We start from the raw sequence: 20,624 nt of genomic DNA on the forward strand, positions 1-20,624 counted from the left end.
CGTCCAACTGGGAGGAGACCCCGGGGTAGACCCAGAACTCGCTGGAGTGACTACATGTCCAATCCCAGATAGCATCCGGTTGTGGGCCACTTAAGGCAGTGATGCGGCACTGATGGCCTTCTTCTGGCCCTGACAAAATGGATGTGAGCCTGAAGTGGCCCACATGCATCATAGCAAATATGGCCCAAATATGCCAAATCAAATGTGGGCCTTTTCTGGCAAAGATGCGGTGCTCTGGGCAACATGTAATCTGGATGTGACCCTGAAGTGACCTGTGTGGTAAATGTATGTATATTCGCAGATGATTATTTCTTATTTTCATGTTCATTTGTCACGTCCCCGGTGTGTAAAGGCCTAAACACCGGCAGCAATTCTCACTGAAAGCATACATTGGTCACTCATAATACACTGACCTAAAAACACTACCGTAGCATTACATAAATGATGAAGTTTTATCTTTCAAGTTTGAACGATTTTTCCAATAATTCAGTATTTCATTACAGAAGAACACATTTTCACTTTGTTAACTGTACTAAAGTATATGTAACAACAATGAATCAGAAATGCAGCAATTTGCTTCAAATCGTAATTGTGAAAAATCAGAAGTTGAAATGAAAAAAAGAATTCCTGAAATACCAGGGCTGTGATAATAATTACAAAAAAACTCCAACATGTATAGTGTAATCACTCATATTGTACAGCGCTGTGGGTTTTAGTCCTTCCCCTCTCCTGCGTTTGGCCACAAGTTCTCATCGACATCACATCTTATGTCTTCTCTGGCAATGCATCTTGGAAAGTATCTTCTGGAATGTCTCATCCAATTCTGGCAGTCTCCAGGAGAAGTGTCTCCACACCCCCCATTCATGGCATCCAGTAAGGACATATGGTCATGTGGATGGTGGTCAAACCCTACACCTTCATAGAGAGAAAAACTCTTCTGTGGGGTTTAGGGAGGGGGAGTATGGAGGCAGGAATAGTACCGACATCCAAGGGTGTGCAGCAAACCAGTCTGACCGCAGCAGAGTGGTGGAATGCCACATTATCCCACACAACAACGAAGGTAGAGGAGTTTCTTGTCCTTCGACTTTTCTCCTCCACTCGCACAAGTTGATTATGCAGGTCATCCAGAAAAGAAACGATCTTCTCTGTATTGTAAGGGCGAACGAGTGGTTTGCGTAACAGCAAACCATCATTGGACAGTGCTGCACATTGTGACGTTAGCTCCTCTCTGGCCTTGGACATCCATGGTTGCTCTGTCCAATCACATTCCTTCCCCTGTGGTACATTTTTGCCAGGTTGAATCCAGCTTCATCCACAAAGATGAGTGTATGTGCAGTTTACCTGGCTTCCATCTTCATTACTCTACATCACAGTACATTCACAGTTTAACCATACATTACATTATGCATATGTGCCCTGTTTGGTTATTGAAGAGACATTACCTGGGCGTAATTATAGCGGAGGTCTTTCACATGTTCGTTCCTCTCAAAGGGTACAGTGTACAACTGCATCATCCTTGTTTTATGTTTCTCTAGGACTTTGGCAGTCGTTGTTGTGCTGACCATATTCACATTTCTAAAAGCTATATTGTTTTGCCAGCACTCTGTCCCGAATTTCTCGCAGTTCTATTGCATTGTTGCCAATTCCCATGACAACAATGTCAATTTTCTGCACATCTGAAACTATGCTGCCTCTCCCTCCTGTGGGAGGCAACCTTTGGATCCTACTGTAAAATACAAAACAATATATTTCAGAATGTCAGTACATGTAAAAATGTAAACATACTGTATTGAACTGTAATATGTAGTTCAGTTATCGTTGAAGGATGCACTTCTCACCTGTTGTTTTGCTGGAAAATTCATACCATTGATCCACCTTTCGAACACTGCAGGTTTGGTTGTGCCCTTAAACCGCCCCCCCCCTCAAAGAGAGACCATGGTTTACTACATAACATGGTCAGTAATTGTGACCCTTATCTCACCAGAGACCGCCGCTCTTGGTCTTCTTCTTTGTCCTCCACGCGTTCTCCCTCTACCTGCCACTCTTCTTTCCCCACCAACCTGTCTTCCTTGATCCATCGTTCCAAACAGAATCATTCCGAAGCCGTCCCCTTATGTCTGTCTGGTAACGAGACTAAAACCCAGATAGCTGGGTTGGCTTTCAGCTGAAATTGCAATCAGCTGTGTTTGGAATGATTGTTATTTCATTTTAATGTAAATGTTCTGCTAAGATTTTCTATATATTTCAATATGGTTACTGCAGAAATGCACAGAATTTCCCATCAGTATGTTTTGAATGTGTTTTTAACAGTTTTGAAAGTGAGTTGGCGTTTGAAAAAAACGTGCTGCAAATATACAGCGTTTTGCAGGCAGTGGAGTATGAATGAGAAAAGAGTTCGTGGATTTTGGAAAACGTGGTCATTGAATGCATTTTGTGTGAAAGCAATGAGAAATGATTCACACTTTGGTCCACATAGCCTGCAGTTGCTGCTGTAGAACATTATCCATACGTGCACGACACATGCACAGGCACAAGCACACACACCGCATGGGAAATTTGCATTTTATCTATTTAAGTCAATTTGCTAAATATCTTTTTGCTCCTCCGTGGCTAGACAGATTTTTTTTCATCAAAATGCCAATTATGTGTTCCTAACGTTTACTTTGGGTTTATATTTGTTGTTGTGTGTCTGGGTATGTATTGTGTCTGTATCCGTGTGTGTGTGTGTAGCCACCATCGTACTGAATGAGCTGAACTGGACAGAGGCCCTGGAAGACGTGTTTAAGAAGAACAGGGAAGATGACCCTACCCTGCTCTGGCAGGTGTTTGGTAGCGCTACGGGCTTGGCTCGCTACTACCCAGGTGTGTCTGACAGCGCATGATGGTCGACACTGTTGACCTTTAACACAGAGCAGAAGCCCTGGCTATTTTTCTGACTTTCTTTCTAATGTTTTATCCATCTGTCATACCACTAAGGTGCAGGGTTTTTTTTTTTTGCATCAAATTACAAATGCTCATGTTAGCTGAATGATTCTTCTTGAACCCAGAGATGGCAAATCCATGTCCAGAAAGTCCTGACCGTGCATTTGATCCACCCGTGCACTAAATCAGCCAATTTCATCAACTAGTTTTCTCTACCTGACTGAAGAGTGAGTTGACTAGAATCAACTGGTGTAGTACATGGGTTGAGCAAATACGTGGTTGGGATTTTTACTTTCTGGACATGGATTTGCCACCTCTGCTTGAGCCACAATATTTTATGTTTCTATTAATCATAATTAGGAGCCGCCAGAGGGTATTAAGCCTGGTTTTCCTTTGTTCATGTATCAAGTAAGCACGTATGCAATGCGAGCGTTGGAGAGCAGAAACTTCTGCCATGGCTGAACAGTTGCCTCCAATAACTTGCTTAAAAGGTTGGCAGATTGGTTAACGTGGTTTAGATTGAAATTATGAATTGAAACAGAACGTAATCATTCTCTCCACTCCAGCGGATCCCAAACATCCACTTTTTAATTTCTATGGGGAAATCTTGGGCAAAAAAAAGAAAAAAAAAAGTCAATCTCAAAAGGTTTTTCCAGAGTTCCACCACCAAAATGGTATTAATTATTCCAAACCCCATCTGCTCACAGATTTCTGTGAGAATCCATCTGTTTTTGAGACATCTTACTGACAGACGGACAAAATTGTTCAATAGAGACAACTCTCGTATTTCAAGTAAATATATGTTTTGCGTTAAAATGGCCATACAAACAGATCTTCTGCATAACAAACGGCATCTAGAAAACACTAAAGCTATCAGTAACACTTAGCACAACCCTCTGTGAATGCATTAGTCTAGTGCTGCTCTCTGTAGTAAGTATTTTCTCTGCCAGGCTATTTCTATTCATGAGATTCTCTGTCATCATAGACTCCATATTGCTTTATGGGAAAAGTTTGTCTAATATTCATGAATTTTCATTTGCCCTGCATTTGCTCTTCTCCATTCTTATTTTTTTTACCTCTCAGCATGCATCGTAAGCAGTCACGCGTAGTCACAGAGGCTCACTTTCCTGGCTCTCCTTACCCATAACGCACGGCGATGGACAGACAGTGTTTATTTTCAGTGTCAGTGCGAAGGCGGTGCTCTGTCTGCTCTTTGAGTTTCGAGTTAATATTTCATCTTAATGTCTCACTGTTTACTGCTTCACAGATAATTCCGACAACCAGAAAATTTGTTATAATGTAGGTGGTTTTGAAAAGAGGAAAAATCGTTGTGGGGGTCCGTCGAACAAGCTCGCACTGTTTGGTGCTTTCTCACAGCCTCAGAGTCCGAGGCTGGTTTTACTCACACCATCACATGGCTGGCTAATGGTTATTCACGTGGTGTACCATATTGCAACACACTTGAGCACTTTGCAGCGCACTTCAGCAATTTAGCAAGTCAGTTTGAGTGCCTTTTTTTCTGTTTTTAGTGCCACAGATTCTTAATTTGCCAATTTTATAAGACACTAATGACTTCAACTCAAACCAATTACACATCTCAAACCAATTAAATTGCAAATCTTCATTTAACCAAGACAACTGATGGGATTTATCACCAACACCTTTCACCCTCTCCCCAAGCCTCTCCCTGGATGGATGCTCGCAAGACCCCGAGTAAGATTGATCTGTATGACGTACGCAGGAGGCCATGGTGAGCGATATCACCGTTACCACCTTTCCTGTGTTCATTTTGTCTTGGTGACATTGGGAAATGGGTTACGAGATGTATCAAATTTATCCGGCTCTCTTTTCAAACTATGACCTTGAAAGTAATTTCTTGGGAAAGCACACTTTGTTACATCTCACAGTGGTTTTGTTATCTGATTGATTGTTATCCTAGCAAATTTTCTCTACTGCTTTTAAGGCTGTGTATATCTCAATACAGCTTTTTTTCCTCCTTCTCATCACTGTACATCTAGGTACATCCAGGGAGCCGCCTCACCCAAAGATATGCTAATACTTGTTGATGCGTGAGTTACACGACAACCTCCTCTTCAGTCGATCCCTCCTTCTATCTTTTCTCAGTCATGACCATCTAGTTATGGAGTTAATTCATACCTTATTCACACCATATCAGTTTTTGTCAGCTGTATTGATTTCCTGAGGCAGAGATGTCTTGGGTACAGTGGCTAATATTTCTGTGGGAGGTGACTGAAATGGATAGATTGGAGCGAGGTGATCAGTCAGTTAATTAAGTCCATTTTTAATTGTATAGCCCAATATCACAAATTGCAGATTTGTCAAATTTGTGATTTTCTAATAGGAGTGGGAGTGTGTCGGGCCTGACTCTCAAGTTGATCCGGACCTCTGTCTGTGAGATGCTGGAGACGCTGTCTGATGATGACTATGTCAATGTGGTTTATGTGAGTATGGATACTTCTGCTTTACAGAGCTTTGAGAGGGATCTTTTTGGGTGGGGCAATAAGGGAGATGGGCATTGTGAAATAGCACACAGTCACAGAGTAACATAATGCACCTACACGTGCATGTGTGCACCTAAACACACACACACACATACACACACACAAACAAGCTCAGACCTGCACAGTGGTAAGGCAGAGAGATTGATGAGGAGTAATGAAATATGGATTTCTCTTCGGCTGGCCACTCTGAAACAGGTCTGTAATGAAATACCCACTGCTCTATTTGGTGGACAGGATTAAAACCCTGCACTACATGGCCCCTTCCCACTTTATCTGTGCAAGTGTGTGTGGGGGGCTGGATGCGTGCTTGTGTGCACACCTTACATGTTGTGCACATGCAGAGATTCCCAAAAGAAATTGAAACTACCCCGTGCACCCCCTGACTAGAGTGCCGAGTAGTAAGTGAACCACGGGAACCACTCCATCCCTCTCTCCATCTCTTTTTCCTTTCATCACTCAGTCATGCAATACCTTACCTTTCAGTTTTTTTCCATGCACGCCTAATTCATTTCTCTTTGTCAGCGAGTGGTCTCTCTAACACCCCCCCCACACACACACAACCACACCACTCTTCCTCCATATACAACATCACACCTTCCCGGTATTCATCCTTTCCTCTTCTCATCAATTCTCGCTATTCTCTGCTCACCAATCTCACACTCTTCTTTTCCATCCGCCCTCTCATTTCCTGACCATTTATTCGAGGCCCTCCACACGTGTGATTATACTCAGAAACAGCATATCGGGGAATTCTTCCGTTGTAAGAGACGGACGTCCTCGGGGGCACTTATTGAGATGGGTCTTTACAGAGACTGGACTCGTCTTTATTCTCTCGGTGCAAAAAAGAAATCTCTTGATTCTCCTCCCCATAGACCCTTTGTCTCGGCTGCAGCGTATTCTCTTTCATGGAAGGTTTTGTGATTCTGCTAGGATGTGCATATTTTTATCCGCAGTGGGGCTCTGTCTATGCATGAGACGACAAGAGAGTAGTTCAAATAGTTATGTAGCGTTCGGATGTTTGCTGTCAGCGCTTCCGTCTTCCTAAATCAGGCAGACAGCAGTGAGGGTTGATGCATTGGCGGTGTAAAGAACGACGGAGGTGCTGGGGGAGTTTTAATTGTCTTGGTCTTCCCACCATCGAGCCCGATTAAGGAACGATCAGTCAGTGCCTTCTGTACGCCACCGAAACTCATCATCATTCACTCACATTCACACCAGCGTGCACATACTCATATATAAACACTCTCACTCACTCTCTCTTCCAATCTGTCTCTTGATCTCTTTCAAACACAGGCGCTGAGCTACACAGACCAGTATTTGGCCCAGAGGGTGTTGTAACCTGACACTAAATCATTAATCTCTGATATTACCCATAAATCCTTGCTCATTAACAGTAGCCCAGGGACTAAGTTGGCATTTGGTCATGGAAGATGCTCACGTACACGTTCTCAACAGCTGTGGTAGGTCAGGGGACAGCTGACGGCTAATGTGTCCCCCCCGCTTAGTCCCCCCCTACCTCTCTTTCTTTTTTTCTTTCTTTCGTTTTCCTTCATTCTGACTGTTTCTGTTTACTCTTTGATCATCCCTCTATCACTGGCTCCTTTTGTCTTTTTTTATGTTTGGATTCCCCCCCCCCCCCGCTTTTTCTCCCCAGTTATACTTGGCCAATTACCCCACTCTTCTGAGCCATCCTGGTCGCTGCTCCACCCCCTCTGCCGATCCGGTCAGGGCTGCAGACTGCCACGTGCCTCCTCCAATACATGTGGAGTCGCCACCTGCTTCTTTTTACCTGACAGTGAGGAGTTTCGCCAGGGGGGACGTAGCACGTGGGAGGATCACGCCATTCCCCCCAGTTCCCCCTCCCCTCCCAGACAGGCGCCCTGACCGATCAGAGGAGGCGCAAGTGCAGCAACTAGGACACGTACAAACCTCCGGCTTCCCACCCGCAAACATGGCCAATTCTGTCTGTAGGGATGCCCGGCCAAGCTGGAGGTAACATGGGGATTTGAACTGGTGATCCCCATGTTGCTAGGCAATGGAATAGACCGCTCTACCACCCGGATGCTCGGCCATACTAAATCGTCCCCAGGTGTGAATGTGTCGGCCCTGTGATTGTCTGGCGGCCTGTCCAGGGTGTCTCCCCGCCTGTTGCCCAGTGACTGCTGGGATAGGCTCCAGCATACCGTGACACCCGACCAAACCGGAGGCAACACAGGGATTCGAACCGGCGATCCCCGTGTTGGTAGGCAACGGAATAGACCACTACGCTACCCGGACGCCTTCCCTTTGTCTTACTGTCTGTGTCTCTTGCTCTGGCTTTCCCATTTTTCTCCCCGTTTCACTGCGTGTGTGTGTGTGTGTGTGTGTGTGTGTGTGTGTGTGTGTGTGTGTGTGTGTGTGTGTGTGTGTGTGTGTGTGTGTGTGTGTGTGTGTGTGTGTGTGTGTGTGTGTGTGTGTGTGTGTGTGTGTGTGTGTGTGTGTGTGTGTGTGCGTGTGTGTGTGTGTGTGCGTGTGTGCGCCTAATATGTATGTCTCACTGCCCTCTTTCGCTGTGCCTCGATCTCATTTATTCATCCAGTTCAGCTGTGTTAGCTGGTGTTGGTGCTGTTAGCCAGTGTCAGTCCAGTGGGCCAAGTGGGATAACAGAGCCAATCCGCTGTCCAGTGGGATTAGGCCTTCAAGATTAGCCTCTTCCTCTCCTGTGTCATTGCTAATACAATTCCAAAACCTGAACCATTACACAGAGACGTGCAGGAGCTGTTGTAATAGGATCACAAGGGAACGGGGAATTTGCACGAGATTTTATTCAGATTGCCTGGAACCACCGGCAGACCAAACAACCCTGCATTTTATCTTCCAAACCAATGCTTTCCTTCCAGTAGCTAAGCTCTGTCTAATTCTGAATTTATTATGTATTACGCATTCTAAGAAATTAAGCTTTTCATCACTGTGTCAGTGATGTTTCACACACAGCAGTTCTCTTGTTGTCTCTGTTACAGACACATCTGTGCTTGTTCTTGTTTTTCAACCCTGTGTTCACAGCCTCCCCATCCTCTTTTCTGGCTCCTTCCTGTTGCGTTCCCTTTCTCACCTTCCCACACTCCCCTCTCGCCTCCCGTCTCAACTCTTGCTCCCCTTTTAATAAATAATGTGATTAAAGATCCCCGTCTGCGCTAAATTTGCAATTATCTGAGTATTATTTGCCCATATGTGTGTGAGATTTTGTTTGCTCGCATACGTGGCTGCTGTCCCCTTGATTCAGTGTTTTTTGTTTGACCGGAGCTGCCTTCCAGTCCAGTTCAGACGCTTTGTCTGTTACTGTCAGTCTGAAAGGAACTTCAGGGCTTTCAGGCCCACTGGATAGACTCACACAACCAATCACACGCACGCACGCACGCACACACACACACACACACACACACACACACACACACACACACACACACACACACACACACACACACACGTGCAGCATTGATTAGTTGAGCTTGATGAGGTGCACTACTGTTTTAGAAGAGTTCTGCAGGAATGTCCGAGTAGCGTGGCGGTCTATTCCATTGCCTACCACCACGGGGATCCTGGTTCGAATCCCCGTGTTACCTCTGGCTTGGTCGGGCGTCCCTACAGACACAATTGGCCATGTCTGCAGGTGGGAAGCCGGATGTGGGTATTTGTCCTAGTCGCCGCACTAGCGCCTCCTCTGGTTGGTCGGGGCTCCTGTTCAGGGGGGAGGGGAACTGGGGGGAATAGCGGGATCCTCCCACACGCTATTTCCCCCTGGTGAAACTCCTCACTGTCAGGTGAAAAGAAGCGGCTGGTGACTCCACATATATTGGAGGAGGCATGTGGTAGTCTGCAGCCCTCCCCGGATTGGCAGAGGGGGTGGCTCAGAAGAGTGGGGTAATTGGCCGGATATAATTGGGGAGAAATCCCCCCCAAAAAAGGAGAGTTCTGCGACATGATTGAAGTGCCCTACTACTGCTCTGCCGTCTGCTGTCCCTCATCCACCGTTAATACATCAGTTTCTACAGACTGATCCTATTCTATTCTGGTCTATTGTGTTCTGCTCTTTCTTTTTTCTTTTCTTTCGTTTTTTTGTTCTTCCCCTGTGGCTGCTTTTTACCCACCCCGCATAGCCTCACACCTGGCCAATATAACAGCTACAATACACCTATTCAACATTTTAACAATGAATAAAGGGAACATCTGTTGACTTGGATCTCAACTCGGGAACGAATTAGTGGGGGTGTGGGGGGGTGTGGGGGTGGGGTATTGACAGGCACTGGATAATTATTTCAGTGTGTTCATTTGTGTGAAGGTGTCCCTGGATTTGTGTGTAGGTAATGGAGCGTGTGCTGCGTGTGTGTGTGTGTGTGTGTGTGTGTGTGTGTGTGTGTGTGAGGAGGGTGATATTTTGGGGTGAGAATGAGGATGTCTTGGCTCTAATTAGATTGTGTTGCTACCTAAACCCGTTCATGTATAGTGGAATCTTGTTTCCATGGGTACCAGATCATTGAGCTCCTAGGATGTAGAGCAATTAGTGGGACTTGATTAATGTGTCTGTTTACCACTGCCTGATAATAGCTAAGGCCAGGTTTGTGCACATAATCTGTTCCTGTGTGTGTGTGTGAGAGAGAGACTGATTGTGTGTATGTGCACAAGTTTGACCGGTGTATATACCCTTGCATAGCATTTTTTATGCACACGATCATACAAACAATTTGCAGGCTCCAACTCTGGCTTTTGTTTCACAGTTTAACACCATAGTGAAAAAAACGGCGTGTTTCGATCATCTGGTCCAGGCCAACGTCAGAAACAAGAAGCTTCTGAAAGATGCGGTCCAGAACATCACCGCCAAGGGAATCACCAACTACACCAAGGGCTTTGAGTTTGCTTTCGAGCAGTTGTCTGCGGTAAGATTCAGTTTTTTGCAGAAAGATTCAATTTTTCTTGAATTTTGGCACATAACACATTTTCACCCTCTTCCAATCATAGTAGAAGAAGAAAAAAAAAAGCTGGTTAAAAGTGGGTACACTGGGGTGGTAAAATATGTCTTGAATGAATGGTTACTGAGACGCTTCCATATTTCAAACAATCTTATCTTTCACTGCCACCTGCTGATTTAATGTATTACTGCAAGTCTCTTCAATCATGCAGGCACACGAGTCAAACTAATGAACATGTTGAAACTGTCAGAAGGAATATAGCTGCTCGTAGTTAATTTCTAGTAGTGCCAAACGCAGAATAGTTGACTAATTTCAGTTTGGCAATAAAGTGTAGTAGTAATAATATCTTATTATCTGTGGTATAAGTAGATTAGAGCTACAGTATACACATTACTAGAATGCTTCAGTGACAAAATTTATTTGCTGTTCTAGACTAATGTAAGCCGAGCCAATTGCAACAAGATTATCATGCTGTTTACTGATGGCGGCGAGGAGCGGGCCCAGGCCATACTGGAAAAATACAATGCCGATAAAAAGGTGGGTTACACACAGGCAAAAACTAGCTCCATCCATCCATTATCTAAATCGCTTATCCTACTTAGGGTCGTGGGATGCTGGAGCCCATCTCAGCAATCATTGGACAGCAGGCGGGGAGACACCCTGGACAGGCCGCCAGGCCATCGCAGGGCCCACACACACACATTCACACCTAGGGACAATTTAGTATGGGTGACTCACCTGACCTACATGTCTTTGGACTGTGGGAGGAAACCAGAAGAAAATCCACGCAGACACGGGGAGAACATGCAAACTCCACACAGAGGACGACCTGGGACGACCCCCAAGGGTGGACAACCCCGGGATTCGAACCCAGGACCCTTCTTGCTGTGAGGCGACGGCGCTAACTACTGTGCCACCACAAACTAACTCATAGACACATAAGTTTAAGATGATGTGGAGTGAATCGTTTGCTTCTATCTGGAGTGATGTGCTGCCACTACATTTCTTTAATGTGCTTTCTCAAGCTCTCGTTAAGTTTTCACCATTTGTTTCTCTTTCTTTACCCAAGAGATTGCACAGTTGGAGGGCATGAGTTGTTCCGTAAGCTATGAGAGACAAACGTCTCCTGCACACCAGACAAACCATTCAGAGTCAATTTGAAACTGCAAAAAAAAAAAGTAGAGTTGAATGTAAATATACTGTGTGGGAGGGGTAGAAATTTAACATCAATACGTTTTACACATACCACTTCTCATTAGAACCACCTGCATGCATTTTGACAGATGTTAAAATCCCCATTGAAGTTCAGGTCTCTGTAGAAGACGTTTTGCCCTCTGGTTACTCTTGCATGCTCCGTCTGGGATTGTTATGCAGTGAGAAAGAGAGGACAGAGTACTGACAAGTCCTTGGGCAGGGTATAAAGGAGTTATTTTGATTGATCCCAGGAGCTTTGCTTGGTCAGATGTAACTTTTGGGATGAGAAGGAGTACATTTTTAAACTCTTCCACATACATATAGCAAACAAAGCTTATTTTGTTATACAGTAGTAATCTAATTACAAAAGTAATAACCATAATAAATAATTTAGTACAGTTAATCATATTAAATATACTTGGCTTGGCAGTTATTCATATATATATGCTATATAATAATGATAATATATAATAATAATAATGTGCTGGAATAGGCTTCAGCATCCCTGCCACCCTGAGAGCAGGATAAGCAGTTTGAATAATGGATGGATGGATATATATATATATCTACTACTATTACTTCCGGCTGTTCCCGTTAGGGGTCGCCACAGCGGAGAATCCGTTTCCATTTCTTCCTGTCCTCTGCATCTTTAATATAAATACAAGTTTATATATATAATTTTATATATAAGTCTTTATGTATATATATACAAAATGACTGCTGCTGGGATAGGGTCCAGCATCCCCGTGACCCTGAGCAGGATAAGTGGTTTGGATAATGGATGGATGGATGGATGGATTATTCACATAAGTGTTTGTAAGGGGTATTCTAGGGTATTTTGAAAGTGTGGCTATTATTGACATCTTAATTAATGACATGTTTCATTATAGTTAATGTTGGTGGATGATGCAAATATCCCTTCAAAGAAGAGAAAAAAACATTCAGCACTTTCATTGCAAAAGAAGAAGTGCTGCCTATTTCTTTTCCAACACTGCCCCAAATCAGTGCAATAAAACTGCTTTTGTGTTCACCCCAGAGTAGTCTATTTAAATGCTGTCTTGTGTTCCAGGTGAGAATCTTCACTTTCTCTGTTGGCCAGCACAACTATGACAAAGGACCCATCCAGTGGATGGCCTGCGCTAACAAAGGTACACCACAGCAGACGTCACTGCGGGACATTGCTGCTAGTTAATTGTGTTAAATACACAACAATTTTAAAGTATTTACGCCCACCTAATTATATCTCTATTGTTTAAAAGTGTGTTATATAGCGCAATAGACTTGGTCCAAATGCCCCTTGCAGATATATTTACTTTTAGAGGTGCCAAAGGGCCAATTAGGAACCAGAAAGTTAAGGCAATTACTGAAAATTGTTTCGAGTTAAAAATATTTCTCTGCCACCATTGCAGTGATGCAACAAATCTCATCCATCCAGCACTCCAAGCGCGTTCCAAACTAGAACTACTATTAAAACCCGGCCTGCTTTCGCTGCTCAGTGTTATGATATCGTCTCTATCCAGTTGCGGTCTATTACCTTCTGTTGCAGTATGATGAGACTATGCACAGTTGTGATCAATACCATAGATGAATATATTTGATTGATATTTGATTGTTGATCAAATATTTACTAATGCATTCACTCATCCAGGTTACTTCTATGAGATTCCCTCAATCGGCGCTATCAGAATAAACACACAGGTAGATGTGAATGTGTGGTCTTAAGTCGTCTTAAGAAATTATTTAGTACCTAAGATTCTTTGTGCATGGACCTGCCAACCAAAGAAACGTCTTAACGTCGTGACTATGTGTAATTTAGGAGTACCTGGATGTGCTGGGAAGGCCGATGGTTCTGGCAGATCAACAGGCTAAACAAGTTCAATGGACAAACGTTTACCTTGATGCTCTGGTATGATATCACTTCCCCCTGTGTCCCGTAATACACTACACCAATTCAGAGAGCTTCAGTTACACGTTATTTAAGGTACAGTTAGGTATCGCAGGTCAAATTTTGTCCTTTCCATGTCTCCATTAGGAACTGGATCTCGTCATTACAGGAACTCTACCGGTCTTTAACAAGACAAAGACGAAAAATGACAGGAATGAAGAGGTGCGGTGCAGTACATAAATACATCATCTGCATACACAGAGATGTCAGCAGCAGCAGTGGCGGCTTGTGTATCTAGTTTCCTGTTAACGTTTTCCATCACTCTCTCAGCACCAGAATCAGTTGATCCTTGGAGTAATGGGGATCGACGTGTCTCTGGATGACATCAAGAAGCTCACGCCACGCTTCACAGTGAGTCTAACATGAACACACATACTGAGTACGCACAAATACATAGACACACATATATGCGCACATACATATGCACACACAGAAACCAATTTATTTAACAAAATGCATTGACTACTCAGTTGTTCTATCCCTGCCCAGTATTTTATCATTTGAGTGAAGTGATTCCATGAAATTTGTAATTCTGTACTGATATTTATATCACCACAGATGAAGGAGTCCCAGTAGTAAACTAAACCCCCTTTCCCTGCAAACCAGACTCTTTGTTCTTTTAATAAAATAGCTGAAAACTCTCCTTTTTATTCTTCTTTTTTTTTTGGCACTACCTAATAGTCATTCCTACATGCCTCGTTGTGCATCAATATCAAGGGATCACTATGTGGTCTGTTCTGGACCCAAATCCTGTTCTTCATTTCTCCTCTTTGTTTCTCTATCACTTCAGATTGGTCCCAATGGATACTACTTTGCTATTGATCCCAATGGCTATGTCCTACTCCACCCCAATCTCCAGCCAAAGGTTTGTTATCTGGCCCGGTGCTTCACTGTATTTGTCTCGGCATATCTGTCTTGAGACGTTATATTGCAATCGGGAATATTCCATGTGGTTACAGGCTTACCGCTTGGATAAGGTTTGTAGACTCCCTTTAGTTAGTTAGTATTCCATTCAGTAAATAATTATGCAGTCAAGCAGATGGTTCAGGGTCTTTTCAAACTTTTCCACGTGCTGTCACTTCATCCATCTTCATAAAGATAATTCATTTTCCGGTTAGAGTATAATTTGATATCATCAGTCCTCAGATGTCAACCAGAAGGTTGCTCGTTGCCATGTGAGATGTGAGCTGGAATATATGAACCAGTGGCATCTAGCATGGCATGCAGCACAGATCATACATTGTACATGATATGTTAGATAATGAGTTGCGAACCTGTAAAGATCTCTTCCATAACTAGAATATTACTTGAATCTTTATTTTAATCAGTTGACCATTACTGATATGAGGCTTTGTTGGTAAACTATAAGCATTTTTAGAACTGATAGAGTCATTTACATCCAAGTTCCCTTATTTCTGTTTAGCAAAACCACCAGTGAACAGAAAATGTGACCATATCAATATAAAAGAAAAATCACCTTGGTTCTGTTGTTACTCATTTACTGTCAGAGAACCCTCTCAAGGTTTGATTCTTGTGAATATCATCCAAAAAGCTTTGGCTTTTTTCCAGTTATGTGTCATATATTTACTCCACCCATACACACACACACAATATTTTATATGTAATATCATCTATAATATAAATAACATATATTAATATAGTATATATTAATAATTAATAATATATTAATATTTATATTATAGCTGTGCCCCCGTCCATAGGGTTAGTGGTTGTGCCAGGAAGGGCATCCAACATAACATTTTGCTAGATCATTATGCGGATTGACAAGACCGCCATCGGTGCTGTGCCCTCACAGGGTGCTGATGGAAACTGTCGAATCTGCTGTGGCGACCCCTGGGAAACAGGGTACAAGCCGAAAGAAGAATATATTATATATAATATATATTAATGTATATCCATATATTTACTCATGTATACTAATTTAGTGAATTTAATACAAGAAGTCACAAAAAGGTAGTATTTGCCTGCTCTTGACCTGATGACCTGACATGTTCAAAATTTCACCCTCACTTTCAAGCTTGATCATGCATATATGACAAGATCATGTCAAGTCAGGGTTCAGTGCCTCGGGCTCAGTGCTACAGCCCTTTGTAATATGGCTTGACTACAAACCTCTGAGCGTTCGTATTTCCCACAGTAAACGTAACAATACTTGTAGCCACTGGCAGGTATTAAGATGCAGCCCAGTATGAATTAGCCTCGACCCAGAATTAGCCCCCGACCCCCCTCGCAGAAAACTGCGTCCTGGCCCACCAATCTCAGCCTTAGACGTGAATGGCTCTGACAGGCCACCGAGTGACCAGGTGCTGCCCAGGCCTGTGTTCGATGTTCTGGGTCGTATTGCTCCGAGGGGGCTTCTCTGGATCTGGATCTTGAGCGGCTCCCCGGGGACACGTGTTCACATCTGATCACGTCCTGCCAAGGCTAACACACGCTAATCAACAGAGACGCGCATTCATGAGTGTGATCCCTGCACCCAGCCTGGCATTTAGCAGTGACCACTGCAGCACTCGCATGTTCACAGCATGTGCACGTGTGTGTGCTTACTGCATGCGTGTGTGTACATGTGAATGAGTGTGTGAGCAGTGTACACGAACACATGGTCTGAGTGTTATGTACAAGTTTGCTTATGTTGAAATACTTTTTAAGAGTCATCTCAAAGTGACGTAGTCTGTTTACTGCAATGTGGTGACTGGTGGGCTTTTATTTTTGTTTTTCTCTCCCCCACCCCCCCCCACCCCAATTGTATGCGACAATTGCCCCTTTCCTCCGAGCCGTCCTGGTCTCTGCTCCACCCCCTCTTCCGATCCGGGGAGGGCTGCAGACTACCACATGCCTCCTCCGGTACATGTGGAGTCGCCAGTCGCTTCTTTTCACCGGACAGTGAGGAGTTTCACCAAGGGGACGTAGTACGGTGGGAGGATCACGCTGTTCCCCCCAGTCCCCCCCTCTCCCTCGAACAGGCACCAGAGGAGGCGCTAGTGTATGCACTGGTGGGCTTTTATGAGTGTGACTATAATAAAACGTGCCTTGGTCGGTGTCGGGTAGCATAGTGGTCTATTCCGTTGCCCACCATCACAGGGATCGCTGGTTCGAATCCCTGTGTTACCTCTGGCTTGGTCGGGCGACCCTAACCCTACAGACACAACTGGCCATGCCTGCAGGTGGGAAGCCGGATGTGGTTATGTGTCCTGGTCGCTGCACTAGCACCTCTTCTGGTCGGTCGGGGCACCTGTTCGGGGGGGGGGGTAGCGTAATCCTCCCGTGCGCTACGTCCCCCTGGTGAAACTCCTCACTGTTGGGTGAAAAGAAGCAGCTGGCAACTCCACATGTATGGGAGGAGGCATGTGATAGTCTGCAGCCCTCCCCAGATCGGCAGAGGGGGTGGAGCAGCGACCGGGACGGCTCAGAAGAGTGGAGTAACTGGCCAAGTATAATTGGGGAGAAAAAAAAAAACAGGCCTTGATGTGAAGCCTGTAAGAGTGTAACACTGTTTTAACACAATGGCCCAAGACTTGTTTTTTCATGATCTTCCTGCCAGAAAAGGATCCATAACAGGCAGCTCAGAGTCAGTAATAAGTACGCCGTTACCTTCCACGAGGTGAGACGGAGTAGCAGTGGGTCAAACAAGTACATGTGATGTAGACTTTACTGTACTGTAGTACTGCTGTAGAGGTAGCTGTTGGCATAGAACCCAGTACCGTTATGTTAGGAGAGTGCTTTCTGATATCCTTTTATTTCCCATGTTACCTTGCACTAGATCAACCAACCAACCCACCAACCAATCAATCAATCCAGTTGCATTTTATATAGCAGTTTTCTAGCTGCAACAGCTACTCAAGGTGCTTTACAATTAATTAATTCACACACACACACACAAATTAAATTCAAATAATAATAATTGTTATTCAAATAATAATTCAAATAATAATAATAATTCAAACAATGATAAATAATAGATGAATTTAAATAATGAAGCACGTTTATCTGAATGAGCCCAGCTTAACTGATTGTATTTGCCACTGTTGCTTTTCATCATTGTAATTTGTGTGTGTGTTGTGTGTTTATCTTTTTTGTATGTTTTTTTATTTTTTGCCAGAGGGAAATGTTGCATAAGTTTGTGTGTGTGTTGGGGGGGGGGGATGAGGGAAGTGATAAAAGCTAGAGATAAGTGCTGAGTTTCCTATGATGAACCATGCTTATTATGTCTGTCTATATCTATCTGACTGTCTCTCCCACTCCCTCGCTCTTCCTCGCTCTCCTTCCCTCTCCCGTCTCTCCCTCACTCTCCCTCCTTCACTCTCCTTCCCTCTCCCGTCTCTCCCTCACTCTCCCTCCTTCACTCTCCTTCCCTCTCCCTCTCCTTCCCTCACTCTCCTTCCTGCTCTCTCTCTCTCCATCGCTCTCCCTCACTCTCCCTCCTTCACTCTCCTTCCCTCTCCCGTCTCTCCCTCACTCTCCCTCCTTCACTCTCCTTCCCTCTCCCTCTCCTTCCCTCACTCTCCTTCCCTCTCCCTCTCCTTCCCTCGCTCTCCTTCCTTCTCTCTCTCTCTCCATCGCTCTCCCTCGCTCTCCTTCCCTCTCCCGTCTCTCCCTCACTCTCCCTCCTTCACTCTCCTTCCCTCTCCCTCTCCTTCCCTTGCTCTCCTTCCTGCTCTCTCTCTCTCCATCGCTCTCCCTCACTCTCCCTCCTTCCCTCTCCCTCTCCTTCCCTCACTCTCCCTCCTTCCCTCTCCCTCTCCTTCCCTTGCTCTCCTTCCTGCTCTCTCTCTCTCCATCGCTCTCCCTCACTCTCCCTCCTTCACTCTCCTTCCCTCTCCCGTCTCTCCCTCACTCTCCCTCCTTCACTCTCCTTCCCTCTCCCTCTCCTTCCCTCGCTCTCCTTCCTGCTCTCTCTCTCTCCATCGCTCTCCCTCACTCTCCCTCCTTCACTCTCCTTCCCTCTCCCTCTCCTTCCCTCACTCTCCTTCCTGCTCTCTCTCTCTCCATCGCTCTCCCTCACTCTCCCTCCTTCACTCTCCTTCCCTCTCCCGTCTCTCCCTCACTCTCCCTCCTTCACTCTCCTTCCCTCTCCCTCTCCTTCCCTCGCTCTCCTTCCTGCTCTCTCTCTCTCCATCGCTCTCCCTCACTCTCCCTCCTTCACTCTCCTTCCCTCTCCCGTCTCTCCCTCACTCTCCCTCCTTCACTCTCCTTCCCTCTCCCTCCCTCGCTCTCCTTCCTGGTCTCTCTCTCTCTCTCTCTCTCTCTCTCTCTCTCTCTCTCTCTCTCTCTCTCTCTCTCTCTCTCTCTCTCTCTCTCTCTCTCCATCGCTCTCCCTCCTTCACTCTCCTTCTCCCTCCCTCTCTCTCCCTCACTCTCCTTCCCACTCTCTCTCCCTCGCTCTCCTTCCCTCTCCCGTCTCTCCCTCGCTCTCCCTTACTCTCCCTCCTTCACTCTCCTTCTCCCTCCCTCCCTCTCTCTCTCTCGCTCTCCCTCGCTCTCCTTCGCTCTCCCTCTCTCTCCCTCTCTCTCCCTCGCTCTCCTTCGCTCTCCCTCCTCTCCCTCTCTCTCTTATTTGTAAATACAGACAACACACACACACACAGGGATGTGTAAGGGTTGTAGTGGGCAGCTTATCTTTGGGACGCTGGTGTTTTACGAGCTCTCTGTCTCGGGGCAACTCCCACTGAGATTTTGTGAGATGAATGTGAAGACAGCAGCATGGAAACACTGAGGCCGGGACACAAGACACATTAAAGCTCGTCTGACACGGGTCTGTTCTGGAATGTTCTGGAATGCACATTTGTCTTTGCTTAGTAAATAGTAGGTTAAATGCTCTGGTGTGAAGGATGGGCTCCCATTATGAAATGAAAAATGCATGTGAAGTGAAGACGCATGGTTAATAGTATTATCATTTCTGTAGAAACAAGTACAGCCTCATAGTCTCACACACACACACACACACACACACACACACTTGCGCGTCGTTTGTCTTCCAATAGCACCCAGAACAGAGAGAGCAGAGCACATTCCTGGTTACACTGGTACGCAAAAATGAAGAAGGCAAACATACACAAAACACTACACAACACACACACACACATCGAAACACACACCACACCACAACACAACCCACCCCACACACACACCACAACACACACACCACAACACAACCCAAACACACACACACCACAACACAAACACACACACCACAACACAAACACACACACACACCACAACACACACACACACACACACACACACATATCACAACACAACCCAAACACACACACACAACACAACACGACACGACACGACACAACACACACAATACAATACAACACAACACAACCTACACACACACCACAACACAGCCTAAACACACACACACACGCACACACACACACAGGCATTATCAAATAATATTTCCATAACAGATGGCATTCGTTTTTTTCCCCATCAGCCCCGTGGGCGGCGTGTGGAAGACTTGTGTATGCTGATTGGTTCAGCTAATTTGGGGCGTGTCCGAACACTCATGGTGACCTCAGAGCCTCTGAACATGTCCGCCATTTTTTTCCATTCTTTGCCCTTTCTGTGTTTGATTGTTTTTCTACACAGAGCACATTTCATATTCACCTCAAAAAAACCCTGTATTTCCTCCCCTCAGCCTGCTGTACCTCGGTACTGTACCTCGGTACTGTACCTCGGTACTGTACCTCACCTACTCTCCCGCTCACACGCTTTGTCTCCTTCTTTCCCCCTTTTGATCCTCTTTTCCTTTTCATGTTCTCTGTCTTCCGCTCATTTGTCATTCTGCTGACATCTTCTCCACGTTTGATGTTTCATTCCGTGTTTGCAATGTCATACCTCTTGATCTTCTGTTCCTCATTTTCATGTCGAGACGCTTCGCTCATCATCACCCTGTTCTGCTGCTCCGTCCTTCCTCTCACTGACCATCCAATGTAAGGAACTCAGCCCTAGTTGTCAGTTAACCACTTCCATTGTAGTACTCTTATTATCATGGTATCTTGGGCGGCACGGTGGCGCGGTGGTTAGCGCAGTCGCCTCACAGTAAGAAGGTCCTGGGTTCGAGCC

At 45.1% G+C, this 20,624-nt stretch overlaps 1 protein-coding gene across 1 annotated transcript in view; it reads left to right on the forward strand.

Moving 5' to 3' along the window:
* Nucleotides 1-20,624, forward strand: part of LOC130114638 (voltage-dependent calcium channel subunit alpha-2/delta-1) — a 116,538-nt gene that overhangs the window by 65,417 nt on the left and 30,497 nt on the right. Inside the window, exons 8-19 of the mRNA XM_056282499.1 lie at nt 2,731-2,862; nt 4,603-4,672; nt 4,941-4,991; nt 5,285-5,384; nt 10,199-10,357; nt 10,823-10,927; nt 12,654-12,732; nt 13,233-13,282; nt 13,401-13,490; nt 13,617-13,691; nt 13,800-13,880; nt 14,320-14,394. Coding sequence (XP_056138474.1) covers nt 2,731-2,862; nt 4,603-4,672; nt 4,941-4,991; nt 5,285-5,384; nt 10,199-10,357; nt 10,823-10,927; nt 12,654-12,732; nt 13,233-13,282; nt 13,401-13,490; nt 13,617-13,691; nt 13,800-13,880; nt 14,320-14,394 — 1,067 coding nt within the window. The remainder of the gene's footprint in view (nt 1-2,730; nt 2,863-4,602; nt 4,673-4,940; nt 4,992-5,284; nt 5,385-10,198; nt 10,358-10,822; nt 10,928-12,653; nt 12,733-13,232; nt 13,283-13,400; nt 13,491-13,616; nt 13,692-13,799; nt 13,881-14,319; nt 14,395-20,624) is intronic.

The sequence above is a fragment of the Lampris incognitus genome, chromosome 6 (assembly GCF_029633865.1).
Source record: "Lampris incognitus isolate fLamInc1 chromosome 6, fLamInc1.hap2, whole genome shotgun sequence".
In the NCBI taxonomy this organism is placed as follows: domain Eukaryota; kingdom Metazoa; phylum Chordata; class Actinopteri; order Lampriformes; family Lampridae; genus Lampris; species Lampris incognitus.